Genomic DNA, 15,106 nt, shown 5'->3' on the forward strand with positions numbered 1-15,106 from the left:
TGCGGGCAGGAGCACGCAGACATTCCCCGTAGGCCCGGGACAGCCGGAACCCGCCGTCCTGTTCCCGGTGTAGCGGGATCGCCCCACTCCCGTGGCCGGCTGGACACCCCCCCCCGTCCCCGGGGCGGCAGAGCCGGAGGCAGCGCTGCCCGGGGAGGTGCTGTGCCGCACCCCGCACGCGTGCCGGCACCGGGCACTTTGGCCGCCGCTGTCCAGCGACGCGCGTGACGTGGCCCCGCGGGTTGCGCGCCCAGTTCCCGCTGCCGCGGGCGCTCAGCAAGCTGCGGCGGGCGCGAGCGGCCCTGCCGGTCAGCCCCGCGCGGGATGCTGCGGGAGGCAGCGCGCGCCCCGGGTGAGGGGTGGGGCCTGGCGGGCCGGCTCATAGCGGCTGCGAAAGCCGAGCGCCCTCTGCGGGTCAGGCAGGGCGGCAGCGGCGCTGCACAGGCCGCCGCGACTACAGCTCCCAGCGCCCCTTGCGGCGGCGCCCGAACTACAGCTCCCGGCAGCCTGCGGGAGACGCAAGCGGTGCGTGCCGCGTCGCGTGTGCCGCGTCGCGTCGCGTCGTGCGTGCCGGTGGAGCAGGCCGCAGCGGCGGGGCCGGGGCCGCGGCGATGCTGGAGGAGGCGGGCGAGGTGCTCGAGTCGGTGCTGAAGGCCTCGTGCCTGCCGCTCAGCTTCCTGCTCTTCGTCCCCGCCGTGCTCCTGCTCCTGGGCCCGCCGCCCGCCGCTGAGGCCGCCCACGAGTTCACGGTCTACCGCATGCAGCAGTACGAGCTGGGCGGGCAGCCCTACGGTGAGAGACTGCACGGCCCAGCCGGGCTCGGTTCGGCCACCGGCCTTCGCCAGGCCTCGGTCCTCTGGGAGGGCGAATCCCGGCAGCGGCCCCCTTCAGAGCCGATGGGGAGGAGCCCAGGGTAGGCCGCGAAGCTGCAGGCGGCCCGGGGAGGGCGGCTCGGCCCGGGGGGTGGGGGCTGCAGGGGAGGTCGGAGGGCCCCGAGAGGCTGCGAATGGGCTCGGCTCTGGGCCCGGGCCCAGGGGAGGCCGCAGGCAGGCCCCGTTTGGCTGAGTTTTACTGCTCAGTCTCAGCACGAGCAGGAGTGTGCTGGGAGCTCCCACATGGTGACCTAGAGGTGGGCAGGGACCCTGCTGTGTCCTTGCAGGCTTCTGTCTGTGGCCAGAACTCCCTGTGTTTCGAGTAGTCCAGCTGCACCCCTCTTGCGTACTGGGGAACTTGGTCATGAGCTTGGTTTTGTTCTCTTGCATTTGACTCCTTCATTGACAGGTTGATTCTTCTTCGCTCTTCAGCCTCAATTAGCAGTGGCTCTTGCTCCAGTGTCTCCTCATGTGAGAGTCCTTTCTTCTACAGTTCTTCCTTTATGTTACAATTGACCTTCAGTTCCTCTGTTCTGTTGCTTCCAGGCTGCTGATTGTGCAACACCTTTCTTTGAGTCAGAAACACAACCTGTTCTGCGAATCATTGAAGTGTTGTAACCCTCAGCCTCCACCCCCGCCCTGTACTCACTAACCTAGAATCAAGTGTTGTTCCTGAATCTTCCATGGATGTTTTATTCCAGATCAGGGCATGTGTTTCCTGCTGTTTTGTGGTCTAAGTTTCAGACTTATGTTAACAGTCTGACATTACAGCCCCACATTTATTCTGTACTGTCCATCAGACTCGATCTCTAAATCTTTCAGATCTTCATAAGATCAAACATCAGTAGAAGTTATGAAATGCCAGCTATGCCTGCACACTTTGTAAACACTACATATGCTACTGGTGGCTTCTGAATATCTGAAATTATTTCTGGGTTCTTCCATCACAGTTTCTCAAAATGTGCCCACGTGTTGAGAACCTCAGCAGAGCTGAGGTAGTCTCTCTCATGGTATCTCTTGTCTCATGTGATGGTAAATCTTTGTTGGCAGGCTTAATGGGGGCAGCAGGCATGTGTTTCAGCTGGCTTTGGTTGCCTGAGTGTTGCCTCTAGCCAAGTACTCACAACATATTTTGGAATATTTTGTGAACTCCTGAAAAGCCACACATTGTTTTTTTAAGATGCTTGCAGTTAACTTTTTATGCTGTTTCTTCTTCTGGAGCCTTTTAGCTCAGTGAAGTATGTGTTTCCTTTTTCCTTGCCAGCCCCTTTGGGTAGCTGATGTTCCTGTTCCATGTGCGTTCTGAGGCCAGATCTCCTTCAGGATAAAAGCTATTTGTTGTTCCAGATTCTCATATTCTTTTCCAAAAAGACCAAATGGAGATTGCTGCTGAGCCTTTTCTTGCAGAGGGGAGAAGAGGTTTTTTGTCAACATCAGTCACAGAGCAATTTAAACTTGAACTTCCTTTAATGCTGTTAGAATAGAGTTCTTTAGATTGTAAATGAACAATTATTAAACAGTTGTCTGTAGAGAAATGGCAGAAAATCAACTTGTCTTGCTGTGCTATCAGAAAATACTGGGAGGGGGTGGGTCTGCTCTGCTTAGATGTCAGCGGCTTGTGCTGGGAGCAGAACTCTGGATCCACACTTTGCTATGTGTACACATCAGTGTTTTGGGAGTGGTGGAGGGATTATCCTCACGATGGATTATTTGTCTCTGATCGGGGGGTGGTGCTGCTGTTAATATTTGTTTGTTATGCAGTGTAGGAGCTCTATGTGGAGAATTTAAATTGTGAATTGTGCCTTAACTCCATTTGGGTGTATGGCCCTCACTGATACTATGCAGTGGAAGTACAGATTTTTCTTGGTTAGGTGATTTCACCTTTGATGAGACCAAACTAATGTTAGAGTTAAGTTAAGCCAGGTTTAAATCTAACCTTTAGCAACGCACCTGTTTGGCATAGGCTGAGATGCCTTCTAGAGCACCTTGCTCCTTCCCTGGCTGCATGGGGACCCAGTGTGATGAAATCTTCAATGTAGGTGTCAGAGTTATAGGAGAAGAAATTGGATTTGGAGCATTACAAATTGTAAGGTGGATTTGAGTGTATTTATACAAGATGTCCTTGTGGTCCTCTCTTGGAGAATTCTGGAGCTGCTGGCAAGCCTCCAGACTACTGTTCTCCCAGAGGACTGCATTTTCCTGTTGGGGATTTGATATGCTGAAACTGAGAGTAGGAGAGAGTGAGCAGTTAGAAGCAGCCTGCTCATTTGTAATTTTCTTAGCCACAGAAACATCCCAGTGGGTGAGCTAGAACAGCCCTTTGGAGGGACATGGGATAGCCTTGTGTCCTTTCACAAAGGGGTTCTGCACAGCTTGCATCCTCTGCTTACAGACACAGTCCTACAGCTGGAGGATGCAGTAGGCGGCATTGCAAGAAGCAAGGCTTTCTCCAGATGTATTGCTGTCTGCATGTATTAGGAGCAAACAGGTAGCCCGCATGGTTGCGGTGGGGGGGAAGACTGGAAGGTGGTCCGAGCTGTGTAGTGCTGGAGTAACGGGAGCCTGGCAGGACACGTTGCTCTGATGGATGCAAGTTAAAAAAGAGATCTCTGTTCCTTCTTGGGCAAGGGGGAAGAGGCAAACTTAGCTTTCTGGAGGTCCTGGCTGCTCTGAAGTTCTTCAGACTGCCACCATGACTGTTCTGAGAAGGAGCTAGGCTTAAGCAAAAGGGATGTGATGAAATCATTTACAAAACCTCTTGCTGTTGTCTCCTCACAGGCACCAGGAGTGCAGTGCTTAACACAGAAGCCCGCACTGTAGAAGCAGACGTCCTGAGCCGCCGTTGCGTCATGATGCGGCTGGTGGATTTCTCCTATGAGCAGTACCAGAAGGCTCTCCGCCAATCAGCTGGTGCTGTGGTGATCATCTTGCCACGATCTATCTCTTCTGTCCCACAGGATGTTGTAAGGGTAAAATAACATTCCCTTTCTCTTCCGATGGGAGATGTATTTGAGAGGGAGAGAAGCTTGGGTTGCTACAGAACTGAAAGTTCCTGTTGTAATGCACAACAAATCATATTCTAATTTTAAAACTTGCCTTTCTCTCTCTGCTTTGGTTGTTAATTTTTTCTGCCGTCTTGCTTGTTTAGCAGATGCTAAGTTTGTGTCTCACTTAAATCCTCAGCAATTCATGGAGATAGAGCCAGAAATGCTTGCTATGGAAACCATTGTGCCAGTCTACTTTGCAGTGGAAGATGAAGAGCTGCTGTCTATCTATGAACAAACGCGGGCTGCTTCTGCATCGCAGGGTTCTGCATCAGCTGCAGAAGGTGAGTTCTAACAAGTGGGGGAAAGATTTAGAGGAAGACAGGCCTGATCCCACCTCTGGAAGCAGTCTGCTGTGTCATATGCACTATGAACCAGTGTTTTGTTGTCTTCATGTTTATTCTGTCTTTGTTAAAGTGCTTTGAGATTTAATGGAAGAAAAACATAGTATGAGAGTATTACATGACTATATTTGGAAATATAGTTGAATCGAGTTGAGTTCTTAGCTTCACACTGTTGCAAGATAGAAAGCAAAACTCAGGTTAAAAAAAAAAAAAACATTGAAAATGTTAAGTGACTACAGTGTGTTGGTGGAAGCTGAAGCCTTTTGTCTGACCACAAGTCAGTACAGTGCTTCTGTGTATTCCCCTGTAAGTAACTTTACTATCTTACTGACCTGCTGCTCATGATTAACTTTAGGACTGCTGGAGAAAAGGTTTTTGCTCTAGCCAACTCAAAATATTGGTATTTCAGGACAGAATGAAAATGCATGGTCACCATGATTCTGTGTCAGTGCATATACACAAGCGACAAGTGAGAAGGCTTAAACGGTTTACAGCTTGGTTTCTCCAAAGCATACTTAGCAAGGGAAATAAAGGGATGAACCTTCCCCAGGTGTACTTTTTTTATTTTGATTCTAGTTCTGCTGCACACGGCAACTGCCAATGGCTTCCAGATGGTGACCAGCGGGGTTCAAAGCAAAGCTATCAATGACTGGCTCATACCCAGTGTGGAGGTAAGTTGTATATGGATTCAAACTGGCAGCATTTGTGGGATGCCTTCTTTTATTGGGACTTCATCAGACATTTGGGCTGATTGAGACTCCCCTGACTTTCCCTGCCAGGTAAGTATCTGAAGTCCCCAGAACCAAGGCCACTGCAGACTCAGTGGGCGTGTACAAGTCAGGCTGTCTTTGTACAGGTGCACAAGAGGCGATGCTGAGTGACTCTGATCTCTTTCCTCTGCAGGGAAGGCTAACGGGGCTGGGTGGAGAAGACCTACCCACTGTTGTGATAGTTGCCCACTACGATTCTTTTGGAGTGGCTCCAGTGAGTATTCTTTCTTCCTGCAGCTCTCTGTTCCTCTCTGTGTGTTCCTGTCTATTTTCCCATGTGGCTTCTGCCCCTATGTTTTTTTCTTGGCCCTAGAGACGTGGGGCAGTTATAAGTAGAGCACGGTGGTGTGCTATCTGGAAGGCTGTCCTGATATGTGATATTAAGTGTAGAGTTGTCATCTTGTCTCTGTCCTACTTCATCCTGCAGTGGCTGTCACATGGTGCTGACTCCAATGGCAGTGGTATCTCAGTGCTACTGGAACTAGCCAGGCTGTTTTCCCGACTCTACACCTACAGACGTACCCATGCTGGGTAAGAAATTGCCCTATTCTTGGTTGAATGTGTGTAGCTGAGATCAGATAAGAAGGGCTTTGGCTCCAGATCTGTAGAGTGTCCTGTGGTTTCTTTGCTGTAGCTCTGCTCAAGCCTGGGGACAAGTGGAGGGAATGATGTGGGAAATAGATTCCATCCTCAAGCACTGGGAACTCCCCCATTTTTACCCTGTCCTGCCGTTACCTTAGTATGTGGCACGTAGGAAGTGTTTGTTAAGGGAGAGTTTGCCTTGAATGTCAGGTGCTGGCTGTTGTGATTTCACCACACCTCCAAGGCTGAGTTCTGTAGCCATGGAGTGCAACATGCTAACACTTTTCTATCTTCTTTGGGCAGGTATAACTTGCTGTTCTTTGCATCTGGAGGTGGCAAGTTTAATTATCAAGGAACCAAGCGGTGGCTGGAAGACAATTTGGACCACACTGGTGAGTAAGGGGCTGGCATTCCAGCATATTCTGTGGCAAGGCCTCTGTTAATACCATTGTGTTAAGTGTCTTGTATGTCAGCCCTCCTGTGAGAATCTCTTTGTGTGGGCCTTGCTTTTTTGGGATGGAAATCCCAGCACAAAACATAGCAATAAAGGTTTGGATTTTTCTGTTCCAGATTCCAGCCTGCTGCAGGACAACGTAGCATTTGTTCTCTGCCTTGATACTCTGGGCCGAGGCAATAGCCTTCATCTCCATGTCTCAAAGCCTCCCAAGGAAGGGACCTTGCAGCATGCGTTTCTGAGAGAACTGGAGATGGTAATGAAAAGCATTTTAGGTAGATGGGAACTTGGGACTTGCTATGGGGAGCTGCAGCTCTCTAAGAGAGGAAGGAAGGAAGACGTGAAGAAAGGGTGTGCCATTGAAATGTTTCATGTATTGTTTATAGTTACTTGATTTGTAGTGCAGTCAAATCCTCATGCCACAGTCCCAAATGAAGCGGACTAGATGTGCTGCATTTTCCACTGCACTTCCTTAAGGCTTGTTGCTTGCAAAAGCTACCCTATAGTGACATTAAAAAAAAGCTTTTTTTTGACATTAAAACAACTTTTTAATGCCAGTAACTGCACCTTACAGGTGAAAGTGTATTTACCTGCTGGAACACAAAAAAATTTGGTCTAGGTGGCAGTGCAAGATGGGACTATGCAGTGGGCAGCATGACACCCTGGATGGCTTGTCCTTTCCCTCAGGTTGTTGCTGGCCAGTTCCCAGAGGTGAAGTTTTCCATGGTGCACAAGAAGATAAACTTGGCTGAGGACATGCTGGCATGGGAGCATGAACGTTTTGCAATCCGACGCTTGCCAGCATTCACCATCTCCCATCTGGAAAGCCACCGGGACAGCCTGCGCAACAGCATCATGGATAGGAGGTTAGAGGCCTTCGGGAAGGCTGCAGTTGAAATCCAGCCTGTACACAAAGTGGCCTCATGACTGCTTATGCTGTTCTGATTGAAAAAACACTGGTAGTTGGGCTCTGGATTCAGGCTCATGCTTGATGCAGTCATTAAAGGTGTTTTCTAGAGGAAGCTGATCCCGTTGACAAGTCCATAATCCTCTGTTTTGCTTTAGGGCACGAATAGACACTAAGGCACTAACCAGGAATACTAGGATCATTGCTGAGGCTTTGACAAGGGTCATCTACAACCTAACCGACAAGGTAAGAGCTGCCCATCCTGCAGTGCTAGCCAGATTTGTCCTGCCCAACAAAGCTTGCCCTTGCCAATAGCCTATTGCTTTTTTTTTTTCCTTGCAGGGAGCACCTGCAGATCTGCAGATCTTCACGGATCAGATGGTGAGCACAGTGCATTTTTGTAATCTGTGGGAAGAAGGAATCAAGAATCTGGGAGAGGGGTCTTGTCGCAGCATATGTGTGGTTGACTCTCTTTCTTTGGTGGTATTTTTCTGCAGCAGATCCAGCAGGAGCAACTAGAATCAGTGATGGACTGGCTGAGCAGTCAGCCCAGGGCTGCCCAGCTGATTGATAAAGACAGCACCTTCCTCAACACCTTAGAATATTATATGGGTCGCTACCTGAAGGATGTAAAACAACATCATGTAAAGGCAGACAAACGGTGAGAAAAGAGATTAAAGAACCAGCTAGAACATGCAAACCGGCTTCCCCCTCCAATGAATTTTGTCTCTGAGCTGCAGCTTTTCTGGCTTCTTGGCATGTCGCTGGAAGTGATTGTGCTTTTCTGCTCTTCTGTCACTTTGGTTCATGCTCTCTGTTCTCCCAGAGAAAGCTCTTTATCATTCCTCACAGCACAGTAACAAGTCCCAGAAGCTCCCTCTTTCTGAAGAGCTTGTTTTTTCACTGTTTTGGTTCCACCCTTCCCACTCTTGAGAGCTGCTTCTCTCTGAATGCAGGAAAATACTATGGTCCCCTAGAAAGCTCTCTTAATTGCAAAAAGGCAGCTTCGATCCTGTCTAACCTGCTCGGGTTGAAGCAGTTTAATGAACCTAGTGAAGATCTTCTGTGAGTCTCTTCTGAGACAGCTGAACAGCATGTGTTCTGAAGTGTGTCCTTAGACTTGTGATTGTAGGAAAAGAAAGAGTTGACAACTCAAATCAGTTCAGAATTGGTATGCATGGTGGTCATGTGTACGTGTGTACGTGCCTTTTGCTGGATGAACTCCTTGGGAAGGGAGGTCTGGGCGGTCCTTACTGCACTGTCAAGGTGTAATACAACCTGAAGAATTTCTGTTTTTTCACAGAGACCCTGAGTTTGTTTTCTATGACCAGCTGAAACAGGTGATGAATGCATACAGGTATGGCATTCCCTTGGGCATGTTGGACTATTGTCTCACTCTGTGGCAGTACCTGCTGTAGCAATTTCATGTGTTCTTTCTTTATTACAGGGTCAAGCCAGCAATCTTTGACCTGCTTCTGGCTGTCTGTATCGCAGCCTACCTTGGTGTTGCCTATGTTGCAGTGCAGGTGAGAGAAGCAGGAGACAGATGTATTATTTTCCTCATAAATCACATTAGCTACAGTAACTTGTGTTCACACAGTCCCAGCACCAAAGTTGGAACAGTAATGCCACCTCACTCTAAAAGTAGTAATCCAAAATGGTGACTGTTTTGATGTGTATGTTTTTGAGTATCTCAGTTGGCTGTGCCGAAGGCGATCTTTTGCTATTCTAGTGCAAAACTATTTTATAGAGCTTCTTTTGGTCAAGGACATACACAGTTGTTAAGCTATTTTGGCTGACAGTTTCAGACTGAACTTTCTCAAGATAACTGAAATCTGCTGTAGCGTTAAAGGTTTGCAGCTTGTAGTAACTTGTGAGTGTTAGGAGATCCTTCCAGTATCTGAACTGGGGATGCAGCTTAGAAATGCATCTTTGGGGTTTAGGTGTTTCGTTTGTTTGGGGTTTTTGTTTGTTTTAAATGAAGCCATAAATACATTCTCTGTCCCTACTCCTACAAATGTGATACTCCATGCTTTGGCCAGCTAGCTTAAATTTAGTGGTTTTGTTTAAGTGTTAACAAAACCACTGTGAGCTAGGCTTCTGATCCTGGCTGGGTTCTCTGAAGAACATGAATGAAAGGGAAGCATTTTAGGTCAGTCTAAATTCTGATCTCTTCATGATATTTGTGTGTGTTTGGGGAAGGAACAGGCATTTAAAAATCCAATGTAACAACATGAACAGGAGGGAAAACATATACTTTGACTTCTGTCAGCTATCTTCATTACGTCTGTTATTACAAATTATTTGAAGCCTGGATCTTGTTATATCTGTCAAATATCTGAAATAGCTGTTATTGAATCAAAATGCAATTAATCAAAGAAGAATCAAAAGAGGAATTATGTGAATTTCTAAGTCACTGGTGAAATGGTAAAAGAGAAGATCCAGTTAAAGGATTGTGAAGTACTGGGAATCTCAGTGTTTGCCTGGTTCATTTTTACATTCCTGAAACTGCTAGCAGTAGTGTTTCTGTAGTGACCAGTATCATGCACGTGTTGAAATCCGAAGCTTTATCCTCCCCTTCAGAAGGAACAGAATTGCTTCAAAAAATGTAACATCTTTAACAAGTCTTTGCATCTTCACAATGAAGGTGATACAGGCCTGCACAAACACTTCTGTAAGCTGTCGCTTTCTGTACAACTTCAAAGCAACTGGCTTCATTGTAATAATTCCTCCTAATTCACTAAGTCCCACTCTGTCTTCAGGATGAGGGTGCTAGTATATGATCCAAACAAGGTATTGTATTTGCTCATTAGTATTGTTTTAAGCTTTCTTGTAAGTTTTCTCTCTGTGTAGAGCACAGTCATTTTATTAGCATTTATAAGGACACATGGTTACTGATATTCCTTCTGTTTCCAGCACTTTGGCCTCCTTTACAAGATGATACAGAGATTATCCCTTAAAACCAAGCAGCAGTGAAGCAACAAGTCATCCCTCATACAGCAGCACTGAGCCATCGGTGAGCCCATCAGGAACCTTCTGCCTTCCATTGAATCCTGCTGTTTCTCTTCCTCTGCCTCCTCTTTGCTACTCTATAGAGGGAAGGAAGGTGGAAGGAAAATGAAATTTTAACTCTTGTGCACCTTTTAAGTGCTTTTCTTCACCTTCTTCCCCTGACTTGCATCATGTCTGTTTTCCTTTGCTTTTTTGCGAGGGAGAGGCTCAGAGACTTCAGTAGTTCCTGCAGGTTGTTTAAAAGCTGAGCAGCTGATTCTGAGCAGCTTCTGTGAGTGTAAAACTGAGTCCAGCACCTTCACGGACACATGTGCCATACAGCCAACTTGGAAACTGAAACTACAGAATAGAGTGATGTGTTATCTCTCCCCAGCAAACAAGGACTCAGAGCAGTTGTTAAAAAAAAAAAAGTGCACGTGCAAATTAAAGAGAATACTATTAGCATGTTTCCTTATGACACCTTTTCCTTAAGTTCACTGCCTGGCTTTAGGAAGGTGTGCTGAGCAAGCAGCGTCTGCAGCAAGCATCTTCTTGCATTTTGTTTAGACTGTGAAATAACTCATTCCCTTTTAGGAGGTGCACTGTAAATAATCTTGACTGTTGTTGACAGAATGAGAAAAGATTGTTAAAACGGGTTCCTTGCATTAGTGTTCTTGCCAGGACAGGTTCTCTCCTGAGAGATGCTGAGTTGGAGGATGCATTTTGCTGTGTACTTGATTTCTCTTAAAGATTATGGTCCTTGAACAGTTCATGGCTGCCACCACTCTGTGCTAAACTCTTGCTTGGTTTTTAAGGGGCGTTCTACAGTCCCAACTCCTGCAGGATCATGTTCTGTGCTGTTCCATGTATTTAAACGAGCTGGTTATATTAATAGCAACAGCAGCCCAGCTCCTGCTAAGCTCTTGTCTGTAACCCCTTCAATCTTCATTCCTCAGTTTTCACTTCCAGATGGGTTCTGGATTTTGGGGTGTTTTCCCATGTTCACCTGCATCTCAGGGTCTCCATTCACATTTTTCAGCTCTATTATTTCTGGAAACACTGTTCCTGGCCTGCACGTATGAGCAAGTTCCTAAAGTGCTTGTTGCTATCCTTTCATGTGCTGCCCCCAGTATGTATTAAGGGAGGCAGGTCACTTAGCCATTAAAAAGCAAAACGAAACAAAAAAATGAAGTTTTACGAATGTCTTTTTAAACATGGCTGTTTCTAGAACTGTACCTAAGAGGGTGTATCTTGGAACGCATGCTCTCTGTTACTTTTATCCTTGAGCAAGCCTTATTTTTAGTTTGCTGATGTTTCTGGATGGAGAGAGCGATGTAGTTGCCCAAAATAGTTGCCAGTGTTGTGCAAAGATCAGGAGAGCCAGGTAACCAGTTGCTCAAGCATTGTCATCATCTTAAGTTTAAGCCTTTCCTGAATTCCACCATCCGAGGTAAGCAGGATACTTGTCACCACTTTCTGGTGAGAGCTGAATGCCCTTTCTGGGCAGTGTTGCACTTTGATTACCTTCCAGTTCTTCTGGAAAATATATCAAGATACTGACTACAAGTCCTATGCTAGTTGTAGTTCTAGAAGATGTCCTGATTGAATACTACTGTCCTGCCACTCAGCAATGTTTGAATCCTTTCTTAATCTGTACTATGCACATGAGGTCTCTTCACAGGCCACGGTGACTACCTTTTTTTTTTTTTTTTTTAAAATGACTACTTGTATTTAAAATAACATCTTTTACTGAGGCTGAAAAGCTCTTGTGGGTTTGAATGAAGGTGTACTCTCTTTTTGTATGCAAGGAAGGTTCAAGCTGTGCATCCTTGTCCGCACCACAGCTGCGTTGTTGTGGCCAGTCACTGTCCTAGTCCTTTGGATGGGAACTAAAGCACTGATTTCCATCCATCTCTGTTTGTTTCACTGTAGTCTCCTTCTCAGAGTACCCTTACCCCATGATGTGTGCTTTTTGCTACTTTAAATATGTAGCAACTTGTTCTTTAAAGGATCTTTTCTTTTCCAGGAGAGCATGCTGATTGATGTCAGTGGCTCACTGTAGTATCAGCAGGTGGCATGGTACCAAGCACTCCTGAAATACCAGCCCTACAGGGAAACTTGCTTTTTTTCTGATCTTTTGAGTGCTTATTTAAAATACATCTCTCTGCATGCACGAAGTGTTCATGCCACTCCTCTGCCAAATGAATTTATAATGACTTCAGAAATTGCTGGAGTGGCTTGAAAACAAGCCTTGATTGTTTTCCACTGGCTTTTATGCTCTGCCCTTAAGAGACCACATACATTGTGCTATGGGAAGGTGCATGCTCTGGACTATGTAGGTTCAGAACATGCACAGTACAATGGGTATCTGAAGAACTTCTCTGTAGGTTCTGAATATCTGGAAGTAGTTTCAGAGGCCTTCAGTGCATCATAGATTTCTAGTGTGTTAAACTTGGAGAGAGGGTGTTCCCTCCAATCCAGCAAATTACTTAACCAGGTTTAACGAAACTCCGTTACTTCACTGAGAAAAATAGAAAGAGCAAAATTATTAGCAATCCTGCTGCAGCTTGATTTGATGCATATAAAATTTGCAAGTTGTGGGCAACAGAGAACAGAACAGGCCCGGAGCATTCTTCCTTGCAGTGGAGACTGTCAACCTTCAGTCTTCCAGATGAGAAGCTCAAAGTTCAGAGTCAAAAACTTCCACCGAGGCAACCCAGTGTGGTTGCAGCTATGTCCCTGTCAAGGTTGTAGCGTTAAAGCAAACACTTTAGTTCCTTGTGGTCTCAGCAGGAAACTGCTAACACTTTTGATGCAGTGCCAGAAGCCAGTGGCAGCTATCTAAAAGAAAGGTGGATAGAGGTAAATGAGGAGAGTTCATAAACCTGAAGGGCAGTTGGGATAGTACATCGCGCTCTCCCACACGAGGGTAATTTGTCCTATGATCTGATTGGATGCATTTTGTGTATCTCCAACTGGCTGCCATAGAAGGTAGTTTTTACTGCAGATAAGGGTTTATGCTTTTGATCAAAGTGCATGTGCACTGAAACATACACTCAAATCTGAGATAGTCAAATTCCACCTTTCTCATAGCTGGAATAGAGTGCCCATCCTGGGAATGAATTTAGTTCCCACATTGCTGTTTCCTTTGGGAAGATGACAGAGAAGCTTGTAAATGGACCCTGCTATTCTGCTAGCTTTTGAAAAAACAAGAAAAGTGGTGCTCATCCATACTGCAGCATATCTGATCAATGCTGTCACCAATACAACACACAAAGGCAGAAAGCCAGCAGCTGTTCTGGTAAAATAAAAGTTCTCCACAACACTGCAGAAGAGCTCTGTGTAGCTGATTCTTGTTGCCCCTATTTTTACTTATCCTTTTTATCAGGAGTTTGCCTGGCCTGGAAGGAAGAAGCATGGAAAGCATATGTCCACATATACACAAGGGGCTAGCAGTTGATGCTTCTAACCACAAAACAATTTTCTTTGCTATCTGTCTGACTTAACGTGTTGTCCTGGTGCTGTCAAAATCTGCAGCTCCCAAAAATCTGTTTTTTCAACAGGATTTAAGCACTGGAGCTGTTGGTTCCTTCTGTCCGCTCTCACCCACACAGGCCTAACGGGGATTGTCTACGAGTAGTTTGGACTATTGTAGTTTATCTCCCAAGTAACAGAGGTTGGTTTATCGTTATAAGTACTACTGTGCAATATGAACTCCACCCTTGTACTCAGTGCTAAGAGGAAAGCGCCTGAAGCCAAAATGGAACGAGGTACCCCACTATCTGTGGCTGGAGGAGTCATGACAATCTATTTAGGCATTTAAAACCACAGACACCCAAAATTGTTGTGGGGCTTGGTTTGTTTTTTTTTTTTTTATTTGTTTGTTTTAAATCATGCCCTCTCGTGTTGTTCATAGCACAAGCCAAAATACCGAGTTTCTCCTGCACCTTGTGGTCAAACTGGGTTTTACATTTAAGAGCCATTCAGTTTTCACTTACTGATCTGAAATGATAGGGGTGCTACTATATGCCTCAGTAAATTGGGCCTCTGGGTACTCAAATGTGGGCTCCTGCTTGCTCATTTTGATTTGTTTAGTTTCTGTTTGTAGTTATTGGATAGCAACTTCAAAGTTATAATCTGGAATATTTGCAGCTCAGGAAAAAGAGTTGATTTATCTAGTAATGTTAACTCAATTATTTATCTCTTGTGTGTCCTAAAGAACAAATGTATATCGAGGTGGATATTTAAAAGCTAATAGAAAATTCAATGCAGTTGATTTACATATTTTTTTCTGACTATAAATGTAATAATATTTAAGTATTTTAACATTTTTCATTTCTTTATTTGTTTGTCCCTTTTTCCCTTGGAAAAATAAACCGAGTGAGTAGGTTTGATGAACAGATTTGTTGGAGAACTATTTGCTGCTGCAAGCTCAAAAAACTGGAATCTCTTTGCATTATTTGAAGGAATAGACCTGCTCCAAAAAGGGAGAAAATGCACGCGTTTTAAGAGCTTACATCAACCCTTCTATATAGTCAAAAGTAAAGTAGTATGACAGAAAACATTTGCAAATTTCCAGCACCTTGAGGTGAGCAAATTCCCATTTATTTGAAAGGTTCATGCTGATCTGAAGCAATTAAAGTTTCTATGCAAGACATCTTCAATACCATGAAAAGCCAACGCAGCGTACGCTAGTGGTAGATTGTTGTGCCTCTTGCCATTACCAAATGACTTTTTGAACACTTACACGCTATCGCTTCCCATTGTAAACACTGCAAGACATCAGTCCGAGTCTTACAAACCGCGGTGCTCACAGCTGTAGAGTAGGAAACCGAGCTAACCACAACAGGAGGGGAGAGACCGGGTTATCCTTTACCTTCTGCCGCCTCGTAGTGGCCGAGCCTCTGCTGCCGGGGCCTCGGAGCGGCTGCCGGGCCTCGGAGCGGCTGCCAGGCCCCGGGAACGCCGTTCCCTGACGGTGATTTGGGGCAGGGCTGGTTCCGAGGTGGCTGGAGCACGTTCTGGTGCCGGCGGGCAGTACAGCCACACGCGCCCTGGGCTCAGCCCGGCGGCGGTTACCTGCTGTCTGGGGCCCCGCAGGCCTTGAGGGTGCCGGCCCAGTTCGGCGCGGAGGGAACGGCG

General features: G+C 46.2%; 1 protein-coding gene across 2 annotated transcripts; it reads left to right on the plus strand.

The window, feature by feature from the left end:
• Positions 1–533: 533 nt before the first annotated feature.
• On the plus strand, positions 534–14,362 carry NCLN (nicalin). Of its 2 annotated transcripts, none has more exons than XM_054805934.1 (16): positions 534–792; positions 3,651–3,841; positions 4,056–4,200; positions 4,837–4,931; positions 5,164–5,244; positions 5,458–5,561; positions 5,916–6,004; positions 6,183–6,322; positions 6,754–6,932; positions 7,132–7,219; positions 7,316–7,354; positions 7,471–7,634; positions 8,277–8,330; positions 8,421–8,499; positions 9,890–9,989; positions 13,528–14,362. In XM_054805934.1, the coding sequence occupies exons 1-15, from the start codon at positions 612–614 to the stop codon at positions 9,947–9,949; spliced, it is 1,689 nt and encodes a 562-aa protein (XP_054661909.1). In that variant the 5' UTR covers positions 534–611; the 3' UTR covers positions 9,950–9,989; positions 13,528–14,362. The 2 variants fall into 2 exon arrangements, with proteins under 2 accessions (XP_054661909.1, XP_054661910.1); XM_054805935.1 differs by having other exon boundaries at positions 7,474–7,634.
• Positions 14,363–15,106: the final 744 nt, after the last annotated feature.

Source organism: Grus americana, chromosome 28, assembly GCF_028858705.1.
Source record: "Grus americana isolate bGruAme1 chromosome 28, bGruAme1.mat, whole genome shotgun sequence".
Lineage (NCBI taxonomy): Eukaryota > Metazoa > Chordata > Aves > Gruiformes > Gruidae > Grus > Grus americana.

Excerpts from the sequence above, each read along its gene's own strand:
- NCLN (XM_054805934.1), top strand. The coding sequence starts at position 612 with ATGCTGGAGGAGGCGGGCGAGGTGCTCGAGTCGGTGCTGAAGGCCTCG. Across the intron at positions 6,323-6,753 it reads TTCTGAGAGAACTGGAGATG|GTTGTTGCTGGCCAGTTCCC; the intron begins GTAATGAAAAGC and ends CCTTTCCCTCAG. Across the intron at positions 8,500-9,889 it reads TTGCCTATGTTGCAGTGCAG|CACTTTGGCCTCCTTTACAA; the intron begins GTGAGAGAAGCA and ends TTCTGTTTCCAG.